Source organism: Micropterus salmoides, unplaced genomic scaffold (genome assembly GCF_014851395.1).
Source record: "Micropterus salmoides isolate LMB-PRFRI ecotype aquatic unplaced genomic scaffold, ASM1485139v1 Ms_hic_scaffold_4, whole genome shotgun sequence".
Taxonomy (NCBI): domain Eukaryota; kingdom Metazoa; phylum Chordata; class Actinopteri; order Centrarchiformes; family Centrarchidae; genus Micropterus; species Micropterus salmoides.
The window spans coordinates 12,371,379-12,386,449 of NW_024043372.1; the positions used below are offsets into that span (position 1 = coordinate 12,371,379).

The 15,071-nt window shown below is 40.4% G+C and overlaps 1 protein-coding gene across 1 annotated transcript in view; it reads left to right on the forward strand.

The window, feature by feature from the left end:
- The window catches only part of phc2b (polyhomeotic homolog 2b (Drosophila)), a 38,848-nt gene extending 24,015 nt beyond the window's left edge, over positions 1–14,833 (forward strand). The window contains exons 8-15 of the mRNA XM_038695556.1: positions 2,971–3,272; positions 4,063–4,303; positions 9,113–9,324; positions 10,583–10,712; positions 12,613–12,718; positions 12,832–12,946; positions 13,791–14,115; positions 14,226–14,833. Coding sequence (XP_038551484.1) covers positions 2,971–3,272; positions 4,063–4,303; positions 9,113–9,324; positions 10,583–10,712; positions 12,613–12,718; positions 12,832–12,946; positions 13,791–14,115; positions 14,226–14,380 — 1,586 coding nt within the window. The 3' untranslated portion in view covers positions 14,381–14,833. The remainder of the gene's footprint in view (positions 1–2,970; positions 3,273–4,062; positions 4,304–9,112; positions 9,325–10,582; positions 10,713–12,612; positions 12,719–12,831; positions 12,947–13,790; positions 14,116–14,225) is intronic.
- Positions 14,834–15,071: the final 238 nt, after the last annotated feature.

Sequence of the window (15,071 nt, forward strand, 5' to 3'; positions counted from 1 at the left end):
AAAATCAAACTACTTCAGGGATGACTTTATACGCTAACCTAAATAAATTTAAACTAATGTCGCGCTTTGGGCCGTCAGTATTACAGTTGGCAGCGCGTAAGAGGATGCCAGACTGGCCTTCCAACATCCAGCTCAAAAGAAGTGATGCTGCATGAGACTTGTTGGTCTCACGGCGGTCCAGGTAGCCGAGCATTCTTTCTTGTCACTGTTTTGTCACTTCCCTATCTTTCAATCATATCAAATGGTTTTCATTCGCTGATTGATGTGGACATAGATCTGTTGATTTGTCTGCTCAGCAGCTGTCATGATGATGCCTTTAGGAGGACTATTGACCTTTTTGAAATTGTAGTTTGATTAAACGGTCCCACATCAAGGTCCACTTACTATGGTTTTAGCCATGCCAGTTGGAGTGGCTCTAGGAATGATTGTGTTCATGGTGCCCAGAAGATGAATCCTACTGACTTTCGTGGTCCTTTTCTTTTTTGCCACCATGAAGTTGAAATGTTTTTATGGGATGGGAAAACAACTATGGGATTGTCGTGAAATTTGGTATACACATTTGTTTTCCCCACAGGATTATTTGACTAAAGACCCACAAAACTGACATTCACACCAGTCTCAGCGGTGCTTAGTGCAAATAGTGAACATGGGTCAACATGTTCACACTGTCTTTGTGAGTATGTTTCCAAGCTGGTGTTAGCATTTAGCTCAAAGCACCACTGTGCCTAAATGCAACTTCACAGAGTCCAAAGTGAAGTCTTCAAATGTCTTGTTTTCTATGACCAAAAGTCAAAAACCTAACAGAGAGAAGAGAAGAAGAACTAGAGAAACCGCAAATTCTTCCATTTGAGAAGCTGGGACCCGATAATGCTGAAACTCAATTATCATTTTGTATAATGTTATTAGTTCTCTTCGTCTTTAACATTGTAGTTACTCCTTTGAACTGTACATACTCAAACAAAATTCAGAAGGAGTTTTGTGCCTTAATGCTGAATTTTTCAAGAGAAAATCATGATAGATCTAATAATCGATTATTTTTGCCACCCCTGGGTGTAGCTGCTGAACTGATGAATGTTATTATCCCCTGAAGTGTCTGTTTAAATAGTTTTCAGGCGTGAACCATCTTACAGACTAACCTCTTTGATTATCATGCTGCTGGCCGTATCCACCCATCTAACGCTCCTATCCTAATATAAAAGGAAAGCCTTTTCTGTATGCCATAGCTAACCAGATTTTCTCTTGGTGGGCTCTACTGTGTGTCACCATGTGAAAAAGAAAACACTTTTCAGCAGATCCTGTACCATTAAAGGGACTCTGCTGGATAGAAACATCTATATATTCCACAGCAGGGTACAGACTGCGGTTAGTGCCTCACAGGGAAACTTCGAAACCAGATGGAGCCTATCCCACACAAAACACAGAACAGGAGGAGGAGGAAAAGGGTGGGGGCGAGGGGGATTTGAGACAAATGCTGATGTACTTGGCAGTTTTCCATGCTTGGAGTTATTAGGGGGTTTATTAACATCACCAAACGCACTACCATGTTCACATGGCTCATGCAGCAGAAACTAATGTATTTCTGTGGTGCATGAGGAGCTCTCTTAAATTCTTGTTTGGGTTTCAGTAATATAAATTAGTCAATTAGTTCTTATTGTTTCCTGGTAGTTGTTAGAGATCAAGGAGGCAGCATAGGGGCTTGAACCTGCTGACTCAACTTTAAATCTATAATGAGTGTCATGGACAGTTGGCTCTGCATGTTTGTTCTTGATGCATTTCTAATATTAGACTAGCCTCAGGCTACTTCCGCCAAACACTCTCCCACTCACACACGATCCCACAAAACAAGATTGATGTGCTGTGTCTTGGGCTTCGGGGCAAGTTATGAGCTCAGGATGTCTCTTTACCCACAACAGCACTGACAGGTGGTGACAGGCCATTTTGAAACAATTGTGAGTAATAGTCAGACCAAAACTGCCACAGCGGGCCTCTCTATGCACCTTTCACCAAGCTCTGAATATTACATCCTGTCAACAAGGGGAACACAGGTGAAGGGCGTGCTATACAACAAGCTCTTTTGTGCAGACGTCTACATTTTTTAGTGATACACTGAGTTTGGACAGTTGTGAGCACACGTGAAATAAATGCCGCTCATAGTTTGTAACAAGTTTCACTCTGAAGATATTTATATTGAATTTCCTTTATAAAAGAGAATGTTTGACAAGCGTGTCATGCGATGTGTAATGTGTAATCTTTGTTTATCACTACTGGAACAATTTTCTCACTAATTAATCTGAGTATAATTTCATTGCTGAACAAGTCGTCCACAGCAAATTACTTATTTACTTATATTAATCAAACAACAGTCCGATGATATAAAATGCAAAAAACAGTATACTCGTGCTCCTTCAAGAGCATATTTTGTATTTTGGCTTGATTTTAAATGGCTTTAATGAGGAATTGATTGCCACAATTATTGCGGATGGATTTTCTGCTAAACGACAAATCAAACTATTGACTTTATTAAGCAGTATTGCACTTTACCAATCGTATCTCCAGAAGTCACTTGTTGATTATTGAATTTAGCACAAATATAATATGTTTGGATTTTTTCAAATCGCTTTATAGTCAGTATGGACAGGGAGAATGATTAATTACAGCAACTAATAACTCTTTCAATGTACTGTATATGTGGCATGTGAGACTAGGCTAGATTTGAAAAAAAATATCCAATTTCTATTGCTAAAGTAAAATCACCTTTTAGGTTTTTATGTAACAATAAAAGCAGTAAATGCTAATCTATGTCAATCTTACAGTAAACTTCAAATTTAAAAAAGCACTGAATACCACATAAATGTGCGGAGAACTGAATTTAGGACACAGGAGAAGTGTCTGTGGGTGGTGAACGCAGCAGTTGGCTCAATTAAAAAATTTTAAAAATATATATAAATGTCGGTGTTGTTCTCGTTCCAGCATACACACAGATTCAGCCCCACTCCCTGGTTCAGCAGCACAAGCAGCAGCAGTTTGTGGTTCATCAGAGTCAAAGTACCCAGAGGAACGCGGGCCAGCTGCTGCAGACGGCCTCCATTCAACCATCACAGCACCCTGTCCCCGTCCTGCCCAAACCTGCTCCACACCAGCCCTCCACACCCAGCCAGCAGGCTACCATCTTCCACTCTACCATCAGCCCCCATGCCCTCCACTCCTCTCTAAACCATGCCAAAGCTCAGCCCGTCCAGCTCACTGCCATCAACCTACAAATACAGCCAACAGTGAGTACACTTACACACACCAAGGTCTAAAACAGAAAGGCATTTGAATAACTTAGGTTAAAACAAACTGTTGCCAGGATCAGTCATTCCCATCAGCCTCAGCTGTACTTTGTGTTTATTGCTAATTGGCAAGTTTTAGCATGCTAAGCTAAGATGGTGAACATCATGGTATAGACATTATACTTGCATAACATCAACATGTTAGCATTGTCATTATGAGCATGTTAGCATGCTGATGTTAGTGTTTAGCTCAAAGCACAGCCTCACAATACTGCTAGCATGACTGTAGTCCTGAATGACTTGCTTTATTTGGAACCCTCAAATGCTTAGAGAAATGTGTCCAAATGTAGATGATTTTCCAAAATAAACTTGGAGCATTTCTCATACGTCTAGAGGACAAGTAAGAGGATGTCTTTTTCTCACAGTAACATTATCATTGTGTAATTTATTTTGTCCTCCTTTTTGTTTTTCTACTGAGCCATGCATTTCTGTCTTACTTAAAATTCTGACTTTGTGTTGTTCACATCCTTTTTAAAAGGTAACCATCAAAACAAACTACTGTTCCAACAACACCCACTGAATCTGTTTTTACTCCAAGGCAAAGAAAACACAGGAATCTTTTGAGTTTGGGATTCGTGGTGTAATATTTTCCCAGTGGTGTGATATTTTCCAACATTAAAAATGCCAACAGTCCCTGATCTGTCTTTTCATTACTGTCTCAGATTTACTTTATTTACTTTAATTTCTCATCTCATTTCCTTCTACATTTTGTTCTCAATGCACATCTCAGGCCTCCCGACTTGTTCAGGACTGTAAAGATAAGCCAACCTCACTGGTTGTCAGAGAGACATGTCCAACCCCCACTATGCAGCAGCAGCAGCAGCATCAGCAGCAGCAGCCGCCTCAGCTCCAGCTCCAACAACAACAACAGCAGCAGCAGCAGCAGCAACCTGCGCCTTCGCCATCACAACCCACCAAGCCTGTAGAGCAACCCAAGGTCGCCCCGGCCTTACCAGCTGTTCAGCCACAAGGTAATGATTCAGCATGATCTTTTAAGCTGCTAAATTTACTTTCTGTAGAGTTCTCAAACATTTTGGTAAATAAACTCTAACCAATTAGCCACTGGGACAAGAAGACTGGTAGCAGTTTAATAACTTGTGTTAACTACAACTTTTCACCTTGAAACAGAAAATGTTCCATTAGATCTGCTCTGCTCTCATGAATTAGACAACTTGCAGCACATTTAGTTGCACTATTGTTTCTCTTATTGCTTTGTTGTTGTCTCTGTGATTCCTTTGTGCTGTGGCCAAAAAGCTCACCTGGTACCCACAATTCACTTACTGTGTTATGCACAAACATTTAAACACAACAAAAAGCAAATTGAGGAATTAAGGAGTGTATACAGTAATATAACCAGACCTCTAATGTAAATGTATTGCTTTTATTAATTTGTTACCTGTAAATAATATTGGGAACATTTTGGCACACACTGTTTCCTGTGATCGTTTGTAGTATTTGCCTAGCCAACGGTGAGCGGGGCTGAGACCAACATCCACAGTGCAGCATTTACATACAGGGAGCAAAAAGTTAGAAACACATCTCAACATAAAGCAATCTAATACACCCCCACCACTAACTACATCCTTTCTGACAACATGTCAACAACAGCTGTACAGTATAAACATCACAAAAAGAGGATTTATTAAAATACACGCTCAAAATGAAATGCTATTCTATTGGATTGTGCAAGATTGTACAGGTGTTCAGGCTAATAAACCCGTGAGTCATAGTACAGGGGTTTAGTTAGACATTTTAACAAAACAAAAACCAAAGACAAAGAGTGAGTAGGTTGTTGTTCACCATTTTCATCAATGATACTTTAAAAGCATTCATGACTGTTGATTTACATGTTGCCTGCAGGGTGGGACCTGTGACAACTTTTGTCCATTAGACGTCTGAGGCATGCTTGTGTAATAAACTATTATGACGGTTGTTCGGAAGAATCAAGGTTTCTAAACTTTGGACAAACTGTTTTGATATATTTATTTTCTTTAGCTGCATGTATCGGGAAAATCCCAGAAATGTCATCAGTAATGTTTTTATACTGCATTTTCTGCTTATTGTGCACATCTTGTCAGCCAGGTGATTCAGATAAAAGGGATAAAGCGGGTTCTGATAAGTGATTTGACTCATGGTCCGTAGCTTTGGATGGTCCAAGGTTTGTAGTCATGCAGCAACTATACTTTTCTTGCTGAGCATAAAATTATTTTAGTGTGTGGCGTTGTTATAAGTGTTGACAGGGATCAGTTTCTATGGTGATATCGGTTGGAAATGGTGCTAATGCTGTGTTTCTTGTAAAATGAAACTTGACATTCTGTAGGGGCAGTGAGTTTGGTGTGATGTGCCGTGGAGGTGCACTGCTCACCACCAGAGCAGGAAACTATTTCTGTAATCCACAGGCTGCAGTGGCTGATGAAGATAGGTTTCAGCTTTTTTTTTTTTTTTTTTCTTAAGGAAAATGTAACATTTAAGAAAAGAGCCACCAGAGAAAAGCTGTTTTTCAGTCAAAGTGGCTTATTGAGTGTACAAGGTTTCCTGCTGCAATATATCTATTATCTGCACTGACCTCCGCCCTGCTCTCTGCTAACAGATATCCAGAGAAACTGTCACTTCTCTTTGAAGTATTTAAAGAAGTGATTTTTGGCTTTTTCACTTTCCTTTATTGTGTTATATATCTTTTTTTGTGCATGTAAGAGGTTTGCAAAGTGAAAAGTCTATCCCAAAGGGAGTTACCATCTCCTATAGAAAACACTGCTTTTGAACTGCCTGAAAACAGCTCGATTGCTGTCCAGCCTTAACTTCTGTAAACTATCTGTGTCACTTAACACACGTCTTAATGGTCGCCTAGTGGCTAATCAGGCACGCCCTCAAAAACGCTGGTGGAGAAACACACTGAGCTGCAGCACATACACAGTGACACCCGCCCGCTGCCTCCCTCACCCCCACTCTCCCTACCAAACGTTAGATAGGCAGTCAATGGACACAAAGTTGTTACTTTGATGTAGAGACAGTCAAAACGTTAACATATGAAAGATAAATGTGTTAACAGATTAATAACTTACCACTCTGAAACTCTTGCGCAAGGCTAGGTTGCAACGCTGGTTTGGGAACATATACAGCTGAACCAACACCATGGTTACAAGCTTGTCAGGACCCACCCTACTCTGCTTCTGATTAGCTAGTAGTCCTTACCTAGGTACTTTTGCAACCTGGCAATATTTGGAGGAGATGGTTGCACTAGCTAGCTTGGTTAGCAAGCTGCATCCGTAATTCATGTTAACTGTGATTTTTACCGGGATGCTAATTTTGGTTTGCTAAAAACAGGCTTTAAACAAAATTACCAGGAAAATTAACAGCTGACTCACTATCCACTGCACTGTGTAAATTTAACCAGTGGTGTTGAAAAAGCGTATGAGTCATCTCTAGCCTGATTGACAGGTTGCCATGGTAACTATTGTCAATCATAAGGTAGTCCCGCCCTAAAGCATACCATACTTCATTGTCGATTTTCCTCTAAACGGGACCATAGTTTATTAAATTAACATTATCCTGTCTTGAAGAAGACTTGAAACTAAGAATTGAGATCATAAACTCAAGTGTTTACTGAGGAGATGAATCAAGTGAGAAGTATGGTCATAGATTTCTCTACAATGGGACCTCCTTTTTGCAACCAGTGGAGTCGCTCCCTGCTGGCTGTTAGAAAGAATAAAGGCACTTATACATTGGCTTCACTTGTGAAAGTCTGTGTGTGTGCGCGCGCACACACACACACACACACACACAGCCTATAGACTTTACATTAGGATGACGGTACGCACATTAAAATGCTTCTCTAGGCTTATGGGAATGTTTAGCAAATATAAAACTTTCTTGGTTTAAAATTTCACAATATAAAAGTTTGTTTGCAGTTTGAGGTGGGCTTACAGAAATCCCTTTTTATAATGGTGGTCTATTGGAAGAATGCTTATGGTGTACCAATTGGCTGTAAGGGTAAGTGGCAGGGCCAGTAACCAGTTCTCTTAATACATCCATGCTTCAAACTCCCTTGCTGGATCATATTTCATATCATCCCATGGTTACCTTAAACAACACCCCCACACAGCATCTTTCATTTCTGTCTGAATGCTGCCTTAGCACCACCAGAATGTGTCCCAGGCAGTGGTACAGAAAAGATAATCAAACACATGAATAAAACATAGAAATCATCATAATTAAGAACTAATATAATAATTAAAAACTGTTGGGTAGACACCAAAAAGCTCTCACAGAGGGAACCTAAACTGTATCCTGTGGCCCTGCTGAGAACATATGCTCATGCCTCACGTTTATTCGTCCCTTTTCAATGGACGTAGTTTTAAAAAGGGGTTATTGTTTATATAAATAAAGCATGTGCAGTATTAGTCTGACGCAGGAGACACTCCTCCTTTTGATTCAGAGGCTTAGCGCAGGTTCACTGTTGATGCATGCGGTCTTGCAGGAGGACCAGACGTGCTAACGTTAGCTGCTGTGGGAGGAAACAGGGAGGCGGGTCCTGGTTCCTTCTACGGCTCTGAAGGGGCACTGCAGCGTAAAACTCGGTCACAGTCTAACACAGCAGCAGCTGCAGGTCGGTGTGTGTCGGATCCGGTCATTACAACAACAAACACAAGCGAAACCCCGCATGTTTTGACTCTGAACAAGGCGGAAGTCGGCGCGGTAAGAAAACTTTTCTCACGCTGGTGGAGTTTAAGCAGACAAAGCGTTAATGATTACTTTCGCTTTGTCGGGTGTTAGTGAGCCGAGAGGTCGTTCTGATTGTGGATTTTGCTGTTTGTTATTGATCGACAATGTGCCAGTAGGTCACTTGATTATTATTAGTTCGACGCATGAATAGTTATTTTAATCAGCAGGCAGGTGGATATGATTATATTTTGCACATAGGTGGCTGTAATGTGATATGTGTTTGTTTTGAATAATATAACCTCATGAGCATAGTATCTAAAGCATAAGGGCTGTAATCTGTGATTATATAAAGACAAACCGCTTTTTAGCTTGTAAAATAAAAAACAATGATTTTATTCAAGCTTTAGCTGTTCATGTCATCCTTCTAAAGACATTTCAGTAGTTTTATTTACCCTCCACATTGCAGGTATACATTTCTTTATTTCATTTAGGACTGCAAAAAATAATAAATTTCTTTGTCATTTAATGTGCTGTTTGGCTCAGGAGGTAGAGCGGGTTGGCCGTTAATCGGAAGGTCGGCGGTTCAATCCCTGGCTCCCCCTGGTTGCGTGTCGAAGTGTCCTTGGGCAAGATACTGAACCCCGATTTGCCCCTGGCGGCTATTCCGCCAGTGTATGAGTGAGTGTGAATGTTAGTTTCCGTTTGAGCACTTAGGCTCAGTGTATGAATGTGTATGACTGGTGAATGCAGATGTAGTGTAAAAAGCGCTTTGGTCGAAAAGACTAGAAAGGCGCTATACAAGTACGGAGCAGCATTTACATTCTTGATTATTTGTTTGATATATAAACTGTCAGAAAATACTGAAGCCCATGGTGATGTCTTTTAAATGTTGTTTTTGTGGCAAAAGTATTCAGTTTATGATGACTTTTGACAAGGAAAATCATCACATCCACACATTCAAGAAGCTGTAGCAACAGAACGTTTGGAAGTTTTGCTTGAATGACAAATGATTTATGAAACACTTAATTTAATTTGAAATCAATCCACTGATGACCAGCTCTCAGAGTACTTTGTTCTCATATACAGTATTAACTGGATGATATTCATTTCTTGGTCAGGAGGGGGCACAACCAAGAGGCAGAGCGCTGCACCTGGGACCCCACCTCCAGCCATGACCTCAGGAAATGAGAGCGAGGCGCCCACTGTGACGGGCAGTACGCCGCAGAACGGAGAGAACAAACCGCCCCAGGCCATCGTCAAGCCCCAGGTCCTCACACATGTCATAGAAGGCTTTGTTATCCAGGAGGGAGCTGAGCCGTTCCCCGTGTGTGTAAGTCCCCGATCTCAGCTTTACTAGCAGCGAGACATGATAAACAACCCAAAGCCACCACACTCTCCAGTGTACCCGCCTGCAGGGAGCTGTCAGCAGGCGCACACACAAACCCTCTGCTACTACTAGTAGTGACAGCTCACAGCTTCTGTTTGATTCAGTCATTAATAGTAGTGAAGTAAGACCCTGTAGCTGAAGGAGTACGGATGGATGGAGGTGTGTGTGTAATGACCCACACACTGCAGCAACTCGAGGCGTAAAACTCCCCTCTTTAATCTGTTATCTCCCTTTTTAAAATTAGATTTTATTAATGTTATTGTATCTTTATTGTTTTTCCGGTGTGTCTGTTTACCTGTGGTTGACATTTGTATCATCACATCTTCTTTAATCACTAAAAAAGAAAAGCAGAATTTAGACTGAACAGCCTTTTGTTGTGGTGCAACATAATGACATGTGCTTGTTGTAATTTGTAGGATTGGCACTAACTGCCTCCTACTGGGCATTAGGTGTAAATGCCCAGTATATTTACAGAGCTGCGCCTATCTACACAGCAAATACATGGATATGATCGTTTTGACTGTCATTAATGACTATTTGTGTTATTGATTGTTAGTTTGTTTTTTCTATTCATAAATTAGTGTTTACTCTATAAAATGTCAAACTGTGAAAAAGTGCCAATTACAAGAGAGCCCAAGGTGACATCTTCAAATTACTTGTTTGGCTGACTAGCAGTCCAAAACCTTTTAAGATATTCAATTTTAAATGATATAAAACGGAGGAAAGCAACAAATCTTCACATTTGAGAAGCTGGAACAAGAGATTTTTGGGCCTTTTTTGCTTGATTCAATGACTTAAACAATTCATTGATTCATACATTCACAATTGTTGCAGATTAGTTTTCTGCTAATTGAATATTTGACAAAGTTGTTTCAGCAGTAGTGAATGTACATTTCTTACCTTGCCAACGTTTCCAGTAGTAGTTTGTTATTACAAGACCGCCCAAAAATGATTTTTTTTTCTTTTTTTAATGGCTCTACAGCCAGTATAGACGAAAGGAATGACGATGACCAATACACCCTTGTCTTTGCACTTGAGATTTCTGTTGTGATATTTGTCAAAATTATGGCTTTGCAGTTATACACAGGAAGCAGTCCAACTCTCACAGTAATCACAACTATTATTTCTTATTCCTGGAACAACAAGCGTATCATTTTGGTAGGTTTGTATATATTTTATAATACTTTCTTCCTTTTACCAGGTGGAGCGTCTCCCCATTCTTATCGACAGCCCAAAGAAGCTGGATCATCAGCTCTCCTCAGACCCTGACAAAACCCCGGTCAGCAATGCAGCAAACACTGACTCTGAGCCTGAGGACATGAACGAGCCAGGTGAGACAAACCGTATTAGACACAAGTACAGTGGGTTGTGTATATAAGTTTGTGTCTCACTGTACTGGTGCTCATGAAACTATGGGATTCACCAATCCACCTCCTTTCCAGGGCTTGTTGGGTGATAACACAGGGGTTTCTGGCAAAACATCTCAGGATTGTCCTGACAAACTTCAAACTCAACAGGGAAAAAAATAACTCATCGAACTGTCGTGGTTACTCTTTCCACTGAGAATCCCCAACTCTAGTTTGGTATGAATAAACCTTTAATTAGTTTTAATTAGCTTCTCTGATGCCCGACCTCCCTCTTGCTCCTGTCCTGCTTGATGGCTCTTCTGTCCCCGCCTGAACCCAGCGTGCCTTTGTTGCGCCCGGAGTTGTAGTACTGGTCAGAGAAGCTGTAAATCACCTCTTTACTGTATTCCCTGTCATCAAACTGGCCTCTGTTGCTCTGAGGGCTGTGTCTGGTTCACTGAGAGGCTGCTGAGCCCGGAGTATGAATTCGACAGGTGGAGATTAGACTCAGTTGTTACGCATTGTACTTTTTTAACGCATTAATCTGTTACTCAAACTGGACTTGCTGGATAGAAAATTAATGTCTCACCAGTACCTAAAACAACCCATCCCCATTGACGCAGCATCCTATGTTTAACAAACTGGATCAGATCAGTGCCTCCCTAAAAGAAACTCCTCAAAAAACGATTTGTCAAGTGGAAGTGAACTCACCAAAACTTTGTTGTCTTTTAAATTCAGGAAAAACAAAAGTTTGTTTGTCTGTTAGTTTATGAAGCTGTGAATGACACCTACACACTGAACCTCAACCATCTTCTATCTCTGGAGCAGAAATGGTGACTTTAATATTGTCATCCTTACATGGACGTCACCATGTTGAGCTGCCATGTTTCTACAGTAGCCCAAACGGACAAACTGCTTTACAGCACACTTTCATCACTACGTAGGAGAAGTGTATATAGTAGTAGTTAGGGGTGGGAGAAAGAATCGATTCTTAGATGTGTTGCGGACGTGGAAGATTCTGACTCGATTAACAAATGTCAAAAAATCTATTTATTTAAATGTTAATTGATAACATGTAATGTTAACAGAATGCAAAAGGCGTGCACATAGCGGAGACTAGTGTTCTCCCTGTATTCGGCATGCCACCTCTGCGGAATGAATAACCACTCTTCTTAAATGTCACACAATAATTAATATCAATGATATCACTGCCCAAGTAATTGATTTTAACTTTTAGCTAGCTCCCTGCATAGTGTGTGTGTGTGTGTGTGTTGCCAAGCGAATGAGAGAGAGCGAGCGGCAGAACTTGATGGTGAAAGTTAGTAGAGTGTTTTTGTTTTGTTTTTTTTTGTTCCTCCTCAAATCTTTATTGCAAAAAGAAGAATAAAGTGTACATGGGAAATAAAGAAGTATACAGAACAGTATACAAATATGCAAGAAGACTTTGCCAGGGATAGTCTTTATTATATAAAGATGTTAAGAGGACCATATGTTGACAGACACAGCCTTTTTGTTGTTGGATTTAGAAATTAAATTAATGTACAGCCTCATGGAGAAAAGGTACAAAGTTAGTTTTTATTACTGCCATTAAAATTAATACATTTATTATAAAGTACTTATTTCTTCCGAAGAGCAAGCGAATGCATAGTGACCCAACCCTCACCACTAGATGCCACTAAAACTTACACACGGAACATTTAAACAAGTTTAATAGTCAACATGTTCAATACATTTACATAAACTGAAATGTTTTACTAAAGTTTTTTTGTGGGTGATCGCAGTTATTTGGTCAGAGGTGATGCCACTCTTCAAAGAGTAAATGTCTCATATGAGAAGATAAATTATTTTTGAGTGTCTTCTGTTTATGCTGTTTTCTTGCACACAGAAAAAGAGCAAGAACCCAAGCTGACATGTGAATACTGTGGCTGGGTCGACTTTGCCTACACGTTCAAAGGCTCTAAAAGATTCTGCTCCATGGTTTGTGCAAAGAGGTAAGTCTCCTTTTTGTTTAAACGAGAAGAAATATAAAACCAAATAGTTTTTTTGCCAGTTATAGTAACGTGGAAAAAAAGGATAAGCTCTAATAATGGACCTTTCTGGACAGGTACAATGTGGGCTGTACGAAGAGGATAGGACTTTTCCATCCAGAGAGGACTAAACCGACAAATCGCTGGCGTAGAAGATCTCAGGGCCGCTCCAGTATAGAGGCTAAGAAGCGGGTATGGAAACACACACTCCTTCACTGTTCTAAAACATCCTCATCAACACTTTACCCCAATCAGATACTGCTTCCACTGCACATTTTATACCCTGCACTTTTCACGCCTCATGCTTTTTAATGAATTTAAGCATCATTTGTGCCGGTGCCAGATTATCTCCCTCTGTCTTTAAAGGGTCATTAAGTACTCAGTGATCTTTGTCAATGTTTATTGGTGACCAGTAGTAGAGATTTTCTGCCTCCTGTAGTCCATATAGAGATCAAAAGCAACTGGATTAGATGTTTTTGGTTGTTTTTTGTTTTTTTGCCACTTATCCAAGACATTGACATAGTATTTCTAGATATCCTTTGATAGTACTAAGCAGCTCGTCCCCTCCCTTGAAATACTGAAACTTGTAATGGCACAAGTTTTTAAAATATTTTTACAATAGAGACAAGTAGTTTACATAATGAAAGCAGAAATTATATAGAAATGTCACTCAATCTATTTTACAATGTGTAAAAATTTAGTTTTTTTTGGCTCGAGAGCAATCCATTTAGGTTTATAGCCAAAATGTTTTGAGTTATGTAATGCCTCGAGGGTTGGGTCTTGAACCTCCAGTGGGTGGTGCTTTTGTTTCATGTTTGGACCTGGGAGTGAGTTTGAAAATCCAGAGGATTCAGCAACTGACAAAATAATTGTCGAGGCATTGGTATTGATCCAACAACCTGCAGGGGAATTATACTCATTTGAAGTTATTGCACAGTATAAATTTTACTTATTGCCCCTTTAATTTTTGTTGGAACATTGTGTTTGACACAGCAGTGTTTTACTGATAAGCCATTTTTCAAATTCTCCTTTCCAGAAGCTGTCCCCCTCACCACAGCAGACTCTGGGCGGTTCTGTATCCTCACCACATCCCTCACAGCCCAGTCAGGAGGAGTCCAGCCCGTGTTCGGACATGTCCAGCTACGAGGAGCCGCCGTCTCCTCTGTCGGCTGCCAGCTCAGGACCCCTGGCTCCTGTTCCGGCCCCAGCTCAGGTCCCCGTCCACCGGCACCCGAGCAGGGCATCAGACCAGGAGGGCTGCGCTGGGAGAGATGTACCTTCACTCTGTCAGCGCTTCTTACCCAACGACCCCACCAAGTGGAATGTGGAAGAAGTTTATGAGTTCATCCACTCACTGCCAGGTCAGGAAACGCACTCATAAAGCATTATAAACAGATTATTATTTTCCTTATAAATCCTGTGTTACGTATGACTAACTGCAACTTTACTCCTTCCTCTGCTGTTCATGCAGGCTGTCAGGAAATAGCAGATGAATTTCGCTCTCAGGAGATTGATGGACAGGCCTTGCTCCTGTTAAAGGAGGACCACCTCATGAGCACCATGAACATTAAACTGGGACCTGCACTCAAGATCTTTGCACGCATCAACATGCTCAAAGACTCTTAGCAGGAAAGTGTGTTGTGCTCTCCTGAATTTATCTTGGGAGTATGTGTGTGAGTGTAAAACTTTGGCACAGGGCAAGTGATGCATCATTGTAACACTGACAACACAGACTGACTGCACCATGACCTCGGCTTTGACAGAGAACCTCTCTTCAGCTGGCACTCATATTCACCTGTCTGTTCAGTACTCGCGTGACCATGTAAACTTTGTCATCTGCTGGACTGATGGTGGTCATATTAGAGCTGCAGCACTAACAGGGGTTAAGTAGTTCTCTGGTAGGTAGAAACAATGACATCGGTGTTAAATCCCAGAATGTTGATCTTCACATTAAATTAGGGCTGGACAATAACAATAATTATTGCGATACACTTTTTTTCAATAACAAAACGATAATATAACAAATGTTTAATAAATATTCAATAAATATTGATTTTATTCACTTGGAATCATACACAAATTAGGACTTACTTTTTTTATTAAGATGTTTTATTTTGGTGAGGAAAAAGGTCTGAAAAAAGCTTTTACTTAATTTTACTTATGCATATTTGTTGACAATTTGATCATAATTAATTAATAATTATTTTCAATGTTTTACCTCAGATTTGTGAAATGATCCACTATTTGGCCTGAAGTGTTGACCATAAAGATGAGTTTAAACCACAGTTAACAATCAGGTTTCTTCAACTTTCAATCA